Source organism: Aulonocara sp. 'chitande type north' Nkhata Bay, linkage group LG12, assembly GCF_057382095.1.
Source record: "Aulonocara sp. 'chitande type north' Nkhata Bay isolate Kocher_YH1m ecotype deep benthic linkage group LG12, A_spYH_male_GT1.1, whole genome shotgun sequence".
NCBI classification, from domain to species: Eukaryota; Metazoa; Chordata; class Actinopteri; order Cichliformes; family Cichlidae; genus Aulonocara; species Aulonocara sp. 'chitande type north' Nkhata Bay.
In genome coordinates, this window is record NC_141355.1 from 15,684,123 (window position 1) to 15,701,005 (window position 16,883).

A 16,883-nucleotide genomic window follows, 5' to 3' on the forward strand; every position below is an offset into this window, starting at 1 on the left:
GTTTATACCAGAAAAAAAGTGATTTGTCATATCCAGAAAAACAAAGTTAAAAAAGATTTTCATTAACAATGACTCAGCTCTATCAACTGGCTATGCAATGAAGGTGATTCAGCGTGTTTACTGCAATGACTTTTATTCAAACCAGTTCACCCAGATGGAAGGCAGCCATCTAAATTACCAGTTACACCTGTGCTCTTTTCTGTGTGTGTGTATGACATATCGAAGAATACTTCCTAAAAAGAGGCCTGCTGCAACTTGTATGATATTCTCTCAACACTCTTTTGAATGTATATAGATCTAAGGCAAAGATTTAGGTCATAGCTTATGGTCGAAATCACAAACCTTAAGCCACAGTGACACCTTAGTACATTTGAGTAATCCAAAAGGAATAAATGCAGTAAGAACACATGCCCACTCAGTGTCAAAGATTGTCTGATACTGTTGTACCAAAGTATCATTCTTCAGTCTTACTGATATCTAAAGTGTCACAGATATAGTGCATGATGCATATGAATATAAATGTTTTTCAGATTTCCTGTTCACATTTGTTAAATCTGTGTCATATCTGGTAAATATCTATTAAATGAAATCAAATAAAACCAAACTACCAATCACACAAATGCTACTGAATGCTAACATGCTTGTTAGCTCTCTCCCTTTTGTCAGAATTTTCATGTTCAAACAACACAGGAGCTGACACTGCAGCAAAGCACATCAAAGAAGCCAGTGTGAAATTTTTTATGTATACACTGCCTGTAATAAGGCATACTGATTTATACTTCCCCAGCAACCATGTTAGGGACTTATTTCCTCAGTTAAAAAGCGGTCAGATGAATGTCCAACCAAACCAACTGTCAATCAACCACCCGGACAAACAGAGAAGAATCTCCACTCAACAGTCAGTGAGCCAAAGCAAACTTTTTAAATATACAACCATCTCTATCCAAAATGCATCAAATGTACAAAACAAGCATAGAAGAATTCAGATCATTTTCTTGGATTTCAACATTTGCGCTGAGCTGTTCAGTTTCAATTTGCAGTTTAGGAAGTGTGCAGATTAAAGAGACTCTTCTCTTTATAAGTATTTTTCTATTATATTATCAAATAAATATATCTGTTAGACTCTGACTTCCTATTCAGTGTTATTGTCATTCTCACACTCACACAAACCACTTGCTTCCTCTCTACTAATAAGATGATGTAAGTATGATAAAGAAAATAACCTTAAAGAAATGGGGAGGGGGAATTTGTGGTCAGAAAGGCGGGGCAAGTACATTTTTAGTAACATAAGATGGGATGGAAAAAAAATCAAGAATCACCAGAGCCCCACAGATAGGCAAGACAGGCTAACAAAAGCAAACTAACTGCAGGTTAATAATTTAGACTTAAAGATCTTAAAGAAGCGACTAAAACCAACATGATGACATCACTGCTACTACTCATCTTCTCAATGATGACAGGTAATAAGACTATGACCAACTCCTAATTGATATTATTCACTAATCATTATACTGTAATTAATGTTGAATATGATTAAAATAGGTATTGCACTATGTATTTTGCTTCTTTCTTCTTAAAATTGTACCTCTGCCACATCTTTGCTGTTACTGAATTCTCCCAGATTTTAAAAGCCAAGAGCCATTTTCACTCTTCTAATGTTGAATGTTACTACAATGTTACCCATGACTTTTCTTTCTTTTTTAAGAACATTACATTATGACAGATGATCATGATTATTCACATTACTTTAAAGTTTCACTAATGTGTTTATGGTAGAATTAAATCAAATGCCATGTCATATTTTCCACCATGACATCAGTGACCATGAAACGGGTCTAAAAAGTGACACAGGGATTAATAATGTCATTTAGAAGAGATAAGGACTGACAGCGTATAAGACCTAAGCTATATGGATAAAAAAAAAAAGCCACCCTCACATTACACCCACAGGAGCTGCTCGGCTATGGAAACCCATGCCACGAAGCTCCCAGTGCACAGTTTTTGTGCAGATGTTAATGCCAGAAGATGTCTGGAAGTCCTCACTTATTGAGTTAGTACAGTGTTGGAAACTTTCATTGACGTAGCGACGTAGTGACTCTGCTTCAAAACTTATGAGCAATCATACCATTTACAGTTGTTGTGAATATCTAAGAAGGAAAAAGTTTCATTAACTATGAAATTTCATAAACTTACAGTAGCATCCTATTACAGTGCCTCGTTTGAATTCAGTGACACATTCTTTTACAAACCTTTGTAGTCTGCATGCCTACATGCTTGATTTTGCGCAACTACAACAGTGGGACTTCCTTCTGACCGTATGCACGTATAACATGACTAAACCAATCCATGCAAAAACAAACAAAACAAAAACCTTAGAAATCTGGAAACATGCAAATGCTTTTTCACATGTACTGCATATTTTGTTAGCAACTGTGAAAAACAACTATAATAATGATAATAATTAATTGTAACATTATGTATTGAAGCAGAAGTTCGCTTTTGCAGTAGTGACACTTTGAATCATAACAAAAATACTAACTGGTCACAGCATCAAACCTATATAGTAAAAATAAAAACAGCAATGTTTTACAGCATGCTCTGCTAATAAAGTATCTGAAGGCTGTTGGATGAAGAACTGTGCTCCCAATTGATCGATTAATTTGCTTATTTGTTTTGTTAAATGACCTACATAATTTGAATTTTTGTCTTCAGGTTGTGAGATGATGTCAGATGGAAAGAACTGCACAGGAGGTTGGGTTGACATCCCCTTCAACAATACTGAAACAAAGGGAAACTGTCAAATGACTTATGGAAATCATACAAACTACATTCTCACAGTGATCACCAGGAAACCTATGAAGGAGAACAAAAACATAACGGAAAACCATTGTGATGAACTGAAACTTGGTAAGACATGTTTTTTGTTTGTTTTTTAATTTCTGAATTCATTTTGGTTTCATTTTGTTAGTTTTTGTTCTGACTTTTTGTGGCTTCAATCACGGTAAAAAAAAAAGAAAGAAAAGAAGTTATATTCAGTATTTTCTATGCAGCATGGTGGTGCTGTGGTTAGCACTGTTACCCTAACGCAAAGGGGTCTTGGGTTTAAATCAGCAGCTGGGGGCTTGGATTCTCACCAAATAATCCAGCTTCCTCCCACTTGTCCCAAAGACATGCGTGTTAGGTTAACTGCCAATTTGTGAATGGTTGTCTGCCTCTCTGTGTTATCAGTGTGACGGCCTGACAGCTTGTCCACGGTGTACCACACCTCTGACAGCTGGGATGGGCTCCAGCCCGCCCATGACCTTGAATTAGCTAAGCTGTCCAGAAAATGGATAGATGACTTGGTAGATATTGTTTATGATCAGTCAGTAGAGTCATAAAGTTTGGTTCCAATTTTGCACGTTATTTACTCTTATAGGCAGTTTTCCCTTTTAAGACTTTTAATAATCACAAAATGTTACTAATTTTACTAATTACAAATGTATTTTTTATTTAAGATGCAATTTTAAAAGAAAAATTTTATGCAGTAATGATACACATACACACTCTACTGTAAAAATATTACACTGATTTTGTTTCATCTGTATATTTATTCGCAGTGAAATCAGACTGCATAAAACCATTTAATCGAACATTCACATTATGTGAATGTGAATATAAACAATAGATTACAATCTAATTTCAATGTTGGCATCAACAATGAAATTAATTTCATTGTTGATGCCAACATTGATGCCAACATGCGTTTGCAAATAACAAAAAAGAAGTTGCAAGTTGCACTTAGTCAAAATTAGTGCTATCCATCGGTTATCAGACAAACTATTTGTTTCCAGAATGAAAAACAGACCGAGACCTGAAAGGATCAGAACTGGTTAATACGGAGGAGTTGAAGTCCATTTAGAGGATCAAATAGCTGGTCATTGAGATCGCTCTTGAAATTGGTTTGAAATTCATCTGAAACTTCATTGTTTTGTTGTGTTGTTATTTTTGTATGATTTGAACCTGTTAACTCATAATTGTACTGCAACTGTTTGAGATTTGTGTTTGTGCGCTGGCTTATTTTTAAATTTTTACAATCTCTGCTACCATTTTGGCCTCATAACTCTTGAAAGCGATTTTCAATCTCCCTGAGCTTTTAGCTTGATGAATAAAAAAATAAACATACTGCATGACATAAACCATACAGAGGGGTTGTGATTGTGAGGCCTTCTACAGACACACTGCTGCTGGTTTGATATGAGAAAGAAAGTCACTTCTGGCATGAGAATTCCAGAATAATCCTATTCTTACACCAACACAAGATTTTGCATATTCTAAATTATTAAAACTCAGCTAAACAGGTAAAACAATATAAGGTCATAATATTCTTGGGGTTATTTTTTAGCTTCTTTATAGCTTTGCAAAATCTTATAAGCAGTTTATATGCGTGTAAAAATAGCTAAAAGCACACATTAGCTAACATAAATCAAGTAGGATGTCTAACAGCGTCTAAGAAAAGAAACATTAAAAACACTTCTTGATGTTGAGGCCCAACAGAGGGTCATCTTAGGCCCAATGGGCTATCAGAGTTGCAATACACTGGTGGAAACCATGCTCTGTTCAAATATGAATGCTAAGCAGCATTTTTTTTAAGAAAATAAAATGTTTAATAGAATTACCAATTTCTATTGTAAATGGACAAGCATTTAGCTCTGTGATTACAGTCAACTGAAGCCGTTAACTTCAAACATCAATTCCCAGTCAGCAAAGCCTTTTGCAATGTGCACATAGAGAGGAGATAGAAATTACTGTCAAACATAAAGGTTTGCACCATGATAAATAATGTTTGGTGTTCTTCTGCACATTCTCAGGTCAGATGTTACACACAGATTTCAGGTTCATATGGTGGAATAGTTTGTAAAAATGTGGCTCTCCTCTGGATCAAACCTTCACACCACCTGTCTCAGTCCTCAGGACCTTCAAGCAGACGAGTTCACCTTTATAGAAAACCATACTGATTCTTCTTTAACCCCGTCTTACTTATTTTGAATGCCACACTGTTTTCAAAGGGAAACACCTGTGAAAACTGCATTCACACTGTTTTACTTTTGTTAATGTTGCCTTGCAACTTTCAGTCACAAAACTCATAATGCGCCTCTTGGCTAAAACGTGACAGCAGCTTTTTGTTGCTAACAGTTTTACGTCACTGCAGACTATTACTAAATAGCTGACTTCACCTCTGTTGGCAACACTGTCACACTTCCATGTCTTTCTGGGACATTTAAAACGACTCTCACGGTTATTTGTAAAATTGATGAAAATGTGAGATTATAGTTTTAAATAACTATAAAACGATCGCTCTGCTGTGGCTCTGCTTCCGACGTTGTGCCAAATAGTTATTTTTCTATGTGTGTTTTTATATGTACCCTAATATTTTTGGTTATAATATAAATGGGCTGTAGTCAACAGAATTTATGAAGGGGAAATGATGTGTTTTGCAAGTTTATCACTCTGGCTTATTGTTTCTGCTCTGTGTTCTACATTATAACTAATCCAGTCCGTTCTGGCTTCTTCAAGTATCTTTATGGAACTGTGATGTTATATTTACGGTATTACAAATTTTACTCCCCTATTAGCCAGATCTTTCTTTAAAAAGATTTTTTTAATATCAGTGAGACTTCTCACCTGCTGTAAATAAATAATATGTAAAAGTCCCTTTCGCCAAAAACTGACCACAGCTTCTATATTGTGACAGGAATATCCTTTCTGCCCCAGAATGACTCTGTATCACTCATGAGAGATATATTTGAGATACTTTTTGACAGATTATTGGCCAACAAATCATCTACAACAGCTTTAATACTGGAAAACCACCAGCAGGGCTACTGCTCTGTCCTTACCTGTCTATCTCTGAGACTTAAACCATTTCTGATTATATTGTGTTTTGGTGGTGAATACAGTCTTGCCAACCAAATTTGGTCTTCATCAAATTACCACAAATTTATTGTCATATAAACCTTGAGGCTTTAATCCCTTTCGGAGCAGTTACTTGCTGTGTCTGCCTACTGGTTCAGCTTTCTTAGACATATGAAAACCCATCAGAGGGGAAAGCTTTGCTTCCCTTCACTCAGTAGATATTAGCACTGGAACACAAAAATCAATACACATGAACATTATCAATACCGATGATAAGTAGTATTTACATAAACATTTTTACAATACATAAAATAGTTCAGTGTATACTACACCACCATACAAACATGTTTTATAGCTTCTCTGTGCTCATTTGTAACACGTACATTATTAATATACATTTAAAAACAAACACACTGGATTCCAACAGCGTTAAAATAAGTTTCACCGACGGGTTTCTCTAAACACTTTGTTTTGTTCACTGAGAAATGTCGTGTCAAGAAGCCACAAGCTCCACTATGTGAATCACATAAGAAAACATGATAAATCCAGCTCTTATTATCGTTTTATGGAAACTTCATAGGCCGCAAATCCCAAGGTCTGCCTGATAAACACCACTAATAAGTCCAAGATCTGGCTTATTCTCCAACAGGTGTTTTCACTTTATTTTCCTATCATAAAATAAGTGGTCCACCTGGCAAGGAGCAAAGCGCCAAACAGCACAGTGTAACTGAAGAGAACAAATTTGAGGATTTCCTTGAATGTCCGGAGGAAGCGGATAAACAAGGGGTCCACATCCTGGGGCTCCTGCTGTGTCATTTGCCTCCGACCAAGCTGGGTTAGGTGTCCCATGTTTTGGCCTCGCCCCATTCTTCAAACAAACACATTTGTTAGATTTCAGTACAAAAGAAAAGAATTAGAATCAAGACAGGTGGCTGAAAGTTCATTAAACATATATGTACTGCAAGCAACACCGGCAGTATGAATGATTTAAATTTAACGTATGGAAATTTAGACAAAAACACCAGGATGCATCTTCATATTAACTTGTATTATAAGCACAAAGTTATTTATTCCTGGCAATGTAAAAGCCGAGGAAAGACTGGCGTTAATAATTTATCCCCCAAGTTGCACAAATGGGTTCAGTATCGATCTGCTTTGTTTGCGTACAGTTGCAAATAATATACTGAACATCATTCGCCTTTACTGCTTTTGGATAAGAAAAAAAGAACAATTCCTGCATGGTGAATCTGTTTTTTAAGGTCATTTTTTTCCACACTATTAAACAACAGCCACACCCATACAAGAACCGCGTTAGTCACAATAAATTTTGCTTATAAAAATGTATACTTTTATTATGTCTCCTCGTTAAAATAAAGAAAGTTGAGTGTCTGTTATCTTCTTAAATTTTTTATCTTGCTATCAAAAACAGACAAACTGTGCATAAAGTGACAAATGTAAACATGCATGAATGCCAGATAAGTCCACATGAGGTAAAGGCATAATTTCTTTTTTTATAAAAAAGGAAACACTTACACCTTTGTGTTGATGGAGCAGGACAGGAGCTGATCAGAAGGGCTCCTGTGCTTCTAGCCCTGAAGTCCAAGTTGATGTGTGCCGTCTTGAGCGTTTCAAGCCCTTGTGGGAGAGGAGGAGCCAAAAGGAAAAACTGATCACAAGGATCTGAATCCCCTGGGATTTATTTAATGGCAATAAAAGTGTTGTTGCACCTGCTCCTCAAGGAAACAGCAGGCCAAAATTTACAGATTTAAGTATTCTCTGAATAATTTACCAAAGTAGTTTCCAAGACTTTTACACAAGCAGCATGAAGGAAAAACTACAAAGATTAGCCAAACAGAGGTCACCAAAATATCTGAGTGCCGTCAGCAGGTCTCCCTGTATATATAGCGTCAGGCACGGAGAAGGTATTGACTGATACAGAGATCAAACACCCTCCTGCCGCAGAGTTATCCTCTACCGGAACATGGAGCAAATGGCCTCCTAATTCAATCAGTGTCCTGTGCTGTCAAATCATGGGCTGCCGTGGGCTGAGCTCTCCAGACAGCACAGGGCCATTATCGGATGATCAGGAGGCCTGTTACTGCGCTAATTGCTCCTTCAGAGAACTGGAGCACTGCTGAGGAATACACTCTCATCCCTGCTTTTCATCCGCTTGCAATCAGCTTTCCTTACCAAAAAATTGCCCAATTTACAATAATCAAAATGGCGTATCACATGACCAAGTAATGTGACACTAATTATAGTTTAAGACTTTATTTAGTCATTTTTAATCCAAGCAAAGGAAAACAAACAAAAGACAACTACAAAAGCTTTCAAAAATGCAAATCAAATGCATCATTACTCTTCTATGGCATCACAAATATGTTTTAATTCTATATACAGTATATATACAGTAGCAGAAAAGCAATAGCTGCAATGACAGAAACACAACCAAAGGACAAAGTTCATTAGACATCAATAAACCTTTAAATTGCACGATACGGGTGCAACTCAAAGGGAGGACAGTAAAGATTATGGAATGTATATAAAAGACAGATGTAGCCTCCGGCTGCCCTAAACCTGCTTTTTCTCTAATGTCCAGCAGGGGGAAGAGTCCTCTGCAAAAAAATTAAATAAAATAAAAATCACCAGATTGTCTCCATTGCTTGTTCAGCCTTTTTTTTTCTTTTAGAAAAGAAAAAATGTGTAATTTTGTAAATTCTAATTAAACTCTTGATTAGGGCAAAACAGATGATAAAGCAAGCTATGCTTCAGAGCTACGTTTTGCTGTACTATGAGCATTTCTCAGTCAGACCAACCCACGGTAAACACATCAAGAAAAGAAAACGGCCGACACAAACATCCGACTTTGCAAACAGGACTTTGCAAAACAAAGGGTGGCATCACTCAGGCGATTAGAAAGTGGAAATGCTTAAGGCTGCAGTGCCATAGTAGGTAACAGTTACTTTGACATAAAGATATTTTCACAGGGCAACTTTGAAAGAGCCGGTCTCTCTTTAAACCGGAAGAGACATCAATGAAACACCTGCAGGACAGTGATGTGGACATAAAAAAAACAGTAGCTGAGCTTTTCTGGTAGATGGGCTTTTTGATGTGGCCAGGTGTACGTGCAGGTGACTCATTGTGTTGGGGATTCAGGGCGGTCCATGAGGGATTTGATCCAAGTTGTGCCATTTATGAGTTTTGTGGTGGCTATAACATACTCCATCCCGCTGTCTTCCACTTGAGAGAGGAAACGGAGAGCAGCTATTTCTGCATACGTCACACCACCGAGGAAGAACACCAGCGTTGTCCGATTCTCTCCCTGCTGGCCTGTTGGACATTGAGAGGAGATGTAAGTCACTAAAATGCAACATAAAAACTAAATATATTAACAATAGCAAAGGATATTTTATTGTTTTTCCTTAATTCCACTCTGACCTGGTAAATCCTTTAAATACTACCAAATATAAATGTTAATAAAACACAGCTCAATGTAAAGCAAATAGCAATCCACCCTCTGTTAAAGCACAATTTTTAAAAAAAATGTGAAAACCCTTATTTAGCCATACACTCCCCCCAGATTAGAGTCCTCTATTATCACCTTTAAAAACTAATGCAAGGCAGGCATGTAGCAACAAGTCAACTGTCTAATGCCCAAACACAGTTCTAATTAGCACATTTCAAACAGAGTGTATAATTAAATTCATTATTCACATCAGTGCAACACCTACTACTGCCAAAATGAAAAGATGGAGGAAAACAAAAGGAAAACACTGGCTGTCACTCACAAATCAAGCACAGAGTGGTTTTTCAGCCTTTCTATCAAGAAAGGCACACAAAAAAACGACAAGCTAACAGTGGCTATGTGGCACCATTGGCTACATGCCATAAATCTGCCGCTATTCAGCATCTGACATAAACAAATCCTGTGTCTTATCTACACAGAGCAGGAGGGCGGCTGTTTTTGTTCTGTTGTGAGCAGCAGGGCAAAGAGCAGTCCTAGCTTCTCTTAGTCCTTACGTTTCTTATGGAGCCCAGAGGGAAGCTGTTGTCTCTCCTCAAAGTGTGGGCCGGGAAGCATTTTCAGCACCTCTTCGATGCTGCGCCACCCAGGCCGTGCCAAGATCTGAGTCAGTCGGATGCTAAGAGGAGAATAGCCACTGTACACATATGAGATGTCGTTGGGATTCTGAAAGAACAGAAAAACTCACAAACGTCAGCCCTTGCTTTTTCATGAGTTTAATCCATTAACTGCTTTCCTTTTTTTGTATATTGAGTACCTGCTCATTGGCGTCCTCCATCCACAGTTTAAGAGTTTTTCTAATAGTGGGGTAGTTATTCCGTGAGCCTGTCTGTGGCTTTAAAAGACCAGCCTTCTCTAGGTTGTTCAGCGTGAGTATGTGTTCATAACCATAGGTCTTCACACAGGGGGAGGAAAAAAGTTCAAAACCATCCAGTTTTAATTATGACACAGCAAATAATCATTTTTTGATTCAGCCAAGGGTGCAGAGAAAGCTTCTTTATGTCTTTACCTGGAGAATCTCCCTCTTGTAGTAGTCCATCACCTTGTGTTTGAGGCCATTGTTGCAGACTGACTGCATACACACCAGACGCAGGATCTTGATCAGGGGATCCTTCTGGGCAATGCAGTCTTCTATATACGTGTTCACCTGCATAGTCACATAATTTTAGGGTGTTTAGTGAACTTTTACTAAAAATCCTGTGAAACAGCACCTATAAAAACACACCTTGCAACTACTGGATTGGACTCCCTTTTGCCTACAGAACTGCCTTAATTCTTCATGGTATAGATTCAACAAGGTGCTGGAAACCCTGTTGGATCTATACCATGAAGAAACATTCCTCAAAGATTTTAGTTTGTATTTAAATGAAAGCATCACAAACTTGCTGCAGATTTGCTGGGTGTACATCAAGGATGCAAATAGGGTTGTGTAGGGAAACTCCCAGGAGATCAGCAGTTGTGAAATTCTCATACCAGCTCATCTGGCATCAACAACCATGTCATGTTCAAAGCCACTTACATCACCTTTCCTCCCATTCAGATGCTCAGTTTGTTTAGTATCTAAGGCTACGTTCACACTGCAGGTCTTAATGCTCAATTCCAATTTTTTGATCAAATCCAATTTTTTTTGTCTGCTTGTTCACACTACAAATAAAATGTGACAGCAAACGCTCTCTAGTGTGAACCCTCAAAGCGGCCCGCATCTGCAAAAGAAGACGTCACACACAACGCGCTCTGTTTAGACCCAGAGCAAACAGTATTGTTTGACTGATGGCCCTTAATATAAAGACTTGTTTTGGACTTTACCTCTCCCGATTTTTGCTTTAAGTTATTTTGTTATTTACATAATAATGTAAATAACCTAATAATTATCCTTATTGCTGTTTTAGAGAGAAGCGGTGCTTTAAAGGATAGTTGCAGATTTCTGTCAGAATCTGCAGATTATACAGTACAAATAACATGTTCACATTTCTCCAACGTTGTCTTCCCAGCAGTTTCACTAACATCTACATGTGATGGCCAGGAGGCGTTCGCGATGTCTTCTCCGGAGCTGATAATTGGCATCTGTCTTGTGTCAGTGACGTAAAAGACGGATTAAATGCGACCTGACCGTTCAAACAGCAGTCACTTTCTAAAACATCAGATATCTATCGGATTCAGTACCACATACGAAAGTGACCCAGATCAGATTTGAAAATATCGGATTTGTGCTGTTCACACTGTCATGCCATGATCAGATATGGGTCGCATAGGGTCAAAAAAATCGGATTTGATGCGCTTTCGCCTGCAGTGTGAACGTAGCCTAAATACATGGAGCTGCAGGCCGTGTGAGAATGGTTGAACAGGTTTATCTAATATATACGTGTTTTTGATAACGTGTAACAACTTATCTTAGGGAGGAAAATAGGTAACTAGATGAAAAATACCTTGTCTGTGTCAACACCAGTCATAAATTCCTGCTCCACTGTTAGATTATCAAAGAAGGCCTCGGATGCTGAAACATGAGATGATAGATGATTTACTACATAGTAATGGATATTGATGGAAATAGTTGTCTTTAAAGACTTTAAAGCCAAAAACTGAGCGAGATGTATGCTAAAAAACATAATGTGATTTGATGGGAAAGCATTGGATTATATACGCACTTGTGATGTCTTTGATCAGCTCGGCAATAGAAGTGTGGTTAGCCAGTGAGCTTCGGGCTGCCTGCATGTGAGGCAGCTGGGAGACAAACTGCTTAATTTCTCCCACCGTTTTGGCATTATGGCGCTCCTGAGAGACAAGAAGAGATGAAACAAGCATGATGCAGCATCCAAATAATCTTTAACCACTATCACACAAAACACCTCAGTAATAAAATTCAAGGCTTTGACATGCTACAGTTATAATGCACTGGACCATAGCACTCCTTTACTTGTTGTTTGGCCTAGCAAGAATATCTGAAACTGATCTCATGTTGCTCCCCGAAAGTACCCGGATTGGAATGAAGGAAATTTCACACTATGATCACCACATGTAAGCAAAGAAGGAAAAAAAAGCAAAAATGTATCCAAAACAAGGCTAACCTCAAAGGCGGCAGATATTATTTTAGCTTTTTTGCTTAGTGCTGCTCCAACAGCATTGAAATTTTTGTCCCGGATTTCCGCATACAGCTCCTCTGCTGAGTTGAGCTGTAACTTCTTGGGCTCGGTCGGCAAATCTTTACTCCCTTCACCTTGCTTCTTCTGTGCAAACTTCTCAGGAGGCAGCTTGACATAACCTGGAGTGAAAGCATAGAATTTAAAAAAAAAAAAATACTAAAAATAAAATAATCCCTGAAAAACTTATGGCTCAGGATAGTAACACTACTTGCATGAAAAGCTACCACACAGAAATGTCTGCAGGCAAGCATCCAAACAAGGATCACTAGACTGCAGACATCATCAAACTGCTGGAGAAACTAACCTCCACCTCAACACTACAATATGTCAAATATTGGAGAAAAAAAGAAGATTAATTTTAATGTTCAAGCGTAATCCTGCTTTGCTTTTTGATTAAAAATAAAGTTGCAAAAGAAACAGCGGGATATGCAGATGTCAGATACAATAAATATTACTGAGGCTCAACATGCAAACATAAGAATAAGAACTCTAATTGATTTATTCATACCATTACTGATTCCGTAAATCTCGTCAATGAGACCCTCATAGGTGAGCTGTGTGGCCAGAGGGGTGAGCAGGTCAACGTTACGATCAAGGAGAAGAAGGGTATCGAACACGGGCAGAATCTGATTCTGACTGCCAGCAAACTCCCTCTTCATCCTCAACATCATGTTGGCAACGAGCTGATAACAAGCAGAGCATTTGTTTATCAGAAAACTGTATTCACCTCGCTGCTGCAGAGCCTCTGCTTTCATATAAAACAGAAATTATTGCAGGTTACACCATGCTCACCCGTGCACATTCTCCTTTCCCATATATCTGTGGAATGGTGCCATACAGAGCCTGCAAGGTCATGAGGCCTTTGGCTGTGTGGTACAGACTTGTTTGGTCATTTTCCAGGTAGCACTCCTGAGTGAGACAAAGGGGAGTAATTTATGTGTATATGAGAGATTCCACCAAAGCAAGTATATGATATATATTTGTACTCTGCAACCTGAACACACCCTGAAAGCACTTTCATACTCCATGGACAGCAGGTCCCCATCGTAGGGAATCAGGTCCAGGATATACTCATCGATGTTGATGAAAGAGGCCAGCACGCCCTGCTCCTTCAGCCGCTGTTCGCACAGCATGCTCCGCCGAGGCACGAACAAAATATGAAAGTCTCGGGATGAATGGTGTCTATCCTCACTAAAGAGTAGCACAATTCATGTTGCAAAGTGTGGATAGCTATGCAAAGTGAGAGAAAGGACAAGAAAACAAAACCTTGTCTTTATCGCAGATTGAAGTTGAGACACATACACTCACCTAGTTATATTGTCTGCAATGATGTCCATAAGTTCCAGTCTGGGCCGGACAAAAAAGATGATATTTTTGACATCAGCAGGGGGAAGCCTCCCATTCTTGAGGGTGAACATCTTTTCCACTTCATGTTCCTGAACACACCATAATAAACGACAAGTTAAAACAACACCCTCAGCAACATTAGACACATGACATTAGTGTTAAAAGAAACTAGATAATAAGACGTGGGCCTTGTCTGTTGTCTGAGTTAATTTAGACATAAATTGTGCAAACACTTCCAAAAAATAATGTGCAAATAAATACAGAATTCCAAGATTTGAAAATCCCATGAACACATATTTCTTTTACACTAAAAAAATAACAGAAAACATAAAAGATTTAAAATAAGAAAATGGACCAAGAAAAATATTTGATTATTTTTAATTTGGTGACACCAGTACATCTCAAAAAAGGGCATGGGTATCTTTACCACAAACTGAGGAGACTAGCGGCTGGACTTTTAGGAGAGGAACACTGTACCTTTCTTGTCTGATATACAATTCTAGCTGCTCTACAGTTTCGAGTCTAATTTGTTGTATTTTTGATTTCACGATGTGCCAAATGCTTTCAGCTGGTGAAAAGTCTAGAATGTAGGCAGGATAGTTCAGTAGACTCTTCAACTATGAATGCATGCTGTTGTAATAGATGCTTAATGCGGTTTAGCAGTCTTTTGCTGAAATGTGCAAAAAGACTGCTGTCCTATCCAGTCTGGATAGGAGCATATGTCAAACCTGTTTTCAGCATTGCTAGATATGTAGACTACCAATTCCACAGGCATGAATGCAGCTCCATCAAAGGTGCAGGTTTTTGAACTCAGTGCTGATAATAAGTCAGATGCTGCCTTTCCTGTTTAGTCCTGAGGACACAACATCCACGTTTTGCAAAAATAATTTAAAGTCTTAATTCATCTGACCACAGAATAGTTTTCCACTTTGCATTTTACATTAGCAGACAGTAGCATTTCTGGATCACGTTCAACTATGGCTGATATGTACAAATCATGTTACTGACCTGTTACCAAATGTTCCTCAAGCTATTTCATTTTAGTACCAATTACTTTTCCAGACTGTTCTTCGTGTACCAACGTTTTCAGTTGTCTTGTTGCCATCACATTCAAAAGGGCCTAATATTTTTTCATTAAACAATATAAAGCTCTGACGTTTTCTATTTATATATTGGTTTAGGAGATTTGCAAATCATTGCATTCCCACAAAGCACAGCTTCTTAACATTTTTAGAAATGGGTTTGTAAACAGAAAGCACTTACCTTCAACAGAGAGTACTGAGCTATTAGTCCAAACGGTCCCGTCAGATATTCGTCCCAAACAATGGCCTAAAGTAAGAGAGTAAGAACAAACAAAGCTTTGAATCGTGAGTAAGCAGAACTGAAGATGTTCTGTCAGGCGATACTTGCTAACTTTTACTTAGCTATTAGCTCGAATATTTTATAATACGACGCACCTATACAGATATATGTCTGCGTTATCTGTACTGTTTTACACATTCAAAATAAAACTATGACTATAATGTTAACTGACAGTCTCATGGTAACGCTGAGGCTCAGAGACCACATTGAGTACCACTACCAGTGTTTGGACCACATTTCACAGGCGTATGCGGGTTTGTCACCTTGCTTCCTGCGCATTTGTCCAAAAACTCTCGAAGCTCTTTTCGTGCTGCTTCTCTCAATATGTTTAAATTCACTCTACCGTACGACAAGTGAGCAGCCATTTTTTCCTTACTAGCAGCACAACAAATCAGGTGACTTCTGCGGAGTCGCATCATGTGACCAAAGAAAGTCAAGCTAGTTCATGCCAGTGATTGTAGAAAACACCACAATTGTACCAAACACTTCCACTTCACTAATGCACCGACAAATCCAGGTCGACACTATCTGTTTGCAGTCTACGGTAATAATAAATAAAAGTTAAATGCAAAACCTAAAATAGCATAACGTGCAATACGGGTTTCACGCATGCGTAGATGTTGCTCAGTATGAAAAACAGCTTAAGAGAAATACTCATGTCTCATACCGAGTCTCAGCGTCGTTTAAATTATACTTATTAAGCGCAGACATCCACAGAATAACATCGGAAACGTTTTCTATGGGCTCAAAATGTGGTCATAAATATTTTGTACTTGTAAATCGGTTTTGTACTTGTAAAAAAGATTTGTATGTGTAAAAAAAATTTGTGCATGCGCAAAAAAGATTTGTATGTGTAAAAAAGATTTGTGCGTGCGTAAAAAAGATTTGTATGTGTAAAAAAGATTTGTGCGTGCGTAAAAAAGATTTGTATGTGTAAAAAAGATTTGTATGTGTAAAAAAGATTTGTGCGTGCGTAAAAAAGATTTGTATGTGTAAAAAAGATTTGTGCGTGTGTAAAAAAGATTTGAGTGTGGACTTAGCCCAAAAAAACCCTGCAAGTTACAAATACGAATTTTGACCCTATTTTTCTTCCTTTAAACTGATTGGTCAATGTCATGTCAATCACAAATTAAACAATCCAATCAGAGAACAGATGGGTTTGGCTATCGGAGGGGCACTTTTTTGAACTGCAGGTCCTTGAAGGGTAATCTCTATCCGGTTGTTCAGTGATGACGCGACGAATCCTACTTCCGGGCCTAAAGTAGTCTGCGTTTAATATGGCTTTTGTGTTGTTAACATGTTTAATGTTATGTATTTTCTTCTATTTGATCTCAAAAAGCTCCTAAAACAGTCAGTGATCCAGGTTGACCTCCCTCGGCTTTTATTACCGCTAATCATTTATTTAAGCTCAGTTTTTAAAACCTTAGGATGTAACTACAGCCCAGCCCATGCAGCAGTATATGAATGACTAACCTCGTATTGTGGATGGATTATCTCAGTTGTTCTCCTGGCTGAAGTTTGGTCCTTTTACAGCATCCTGCCATGCGATTACATTTGTTTCTGACCACTGAGAACACTCACGATAACTTTTATCGAGTGGAAAAAAAGTTAGCTTG

General features: G+C 38.0%; 1 protein-coding gene and 1 long non-coding RNA gene across 3 annotated transcripts in view; one reads left to right on the forward strand and one right to left on the reverse strand.

Moving 5' to 3' along the window:
- LOC147317132 (uncharacterized) overlaps positions 1-16,883 on the forward strand; it is a 70,909-nt gene that overhangs the window by 1,651 nt on the left and 52,375 nt on the right. Inside the window, exon 2 of the long non-coding RNA XR_015131808.1 lies at positions 2,713-2,907. This is a non-coding gene — a long non-coding RNA (uncharacterized LOC147317132). The remainder of the gene's footprint in view (positions 1-2,712; positions 2,908-16,883) is intronic.
- vps33a (VPS33A core subunit of CORVET and HOPS complexes) lies at positions 8,151-15,780 on the reverse strand. Of its 2 annotated transcripts, none has more exons than XM_086313805.1 (13): positions 15,531-15,780; positions 15,169-15,234; positions 13,867-13,994; positions 13,563-13,749; positions 13,351-13,467; positions 13,067-13,241; positions 12,484-12,677; positions 12,064-12,190; positions 11,845-11,912; positions 10,428-10,565; positions 10,176-10,313; positions 9,916-10,084; positions 8,151-9,225 (listed from the first exon to the last, which is right to left on the reverse strand). In XM_086313805.1, exons 1-13 carry the CDS (start codon positions 15,684-15,686, stop codon positions 9,032-9,034), a joined length of 1,857 nt encoding a protein of 618 aa, XP_086169931.1. In that variant the 5' UTR covers positions 15,687-15,780; the 3' UTR covers positions 8,151-9,031. The 2 variants fall into 2 exon arrangements, with proteins under 2 accessions (XP_086169931.1, XP_086169932.1); XM_086313806.1 differs by lacking the exon at positions 15,531-15,780 and adding an exon at positions 15,363-15,421.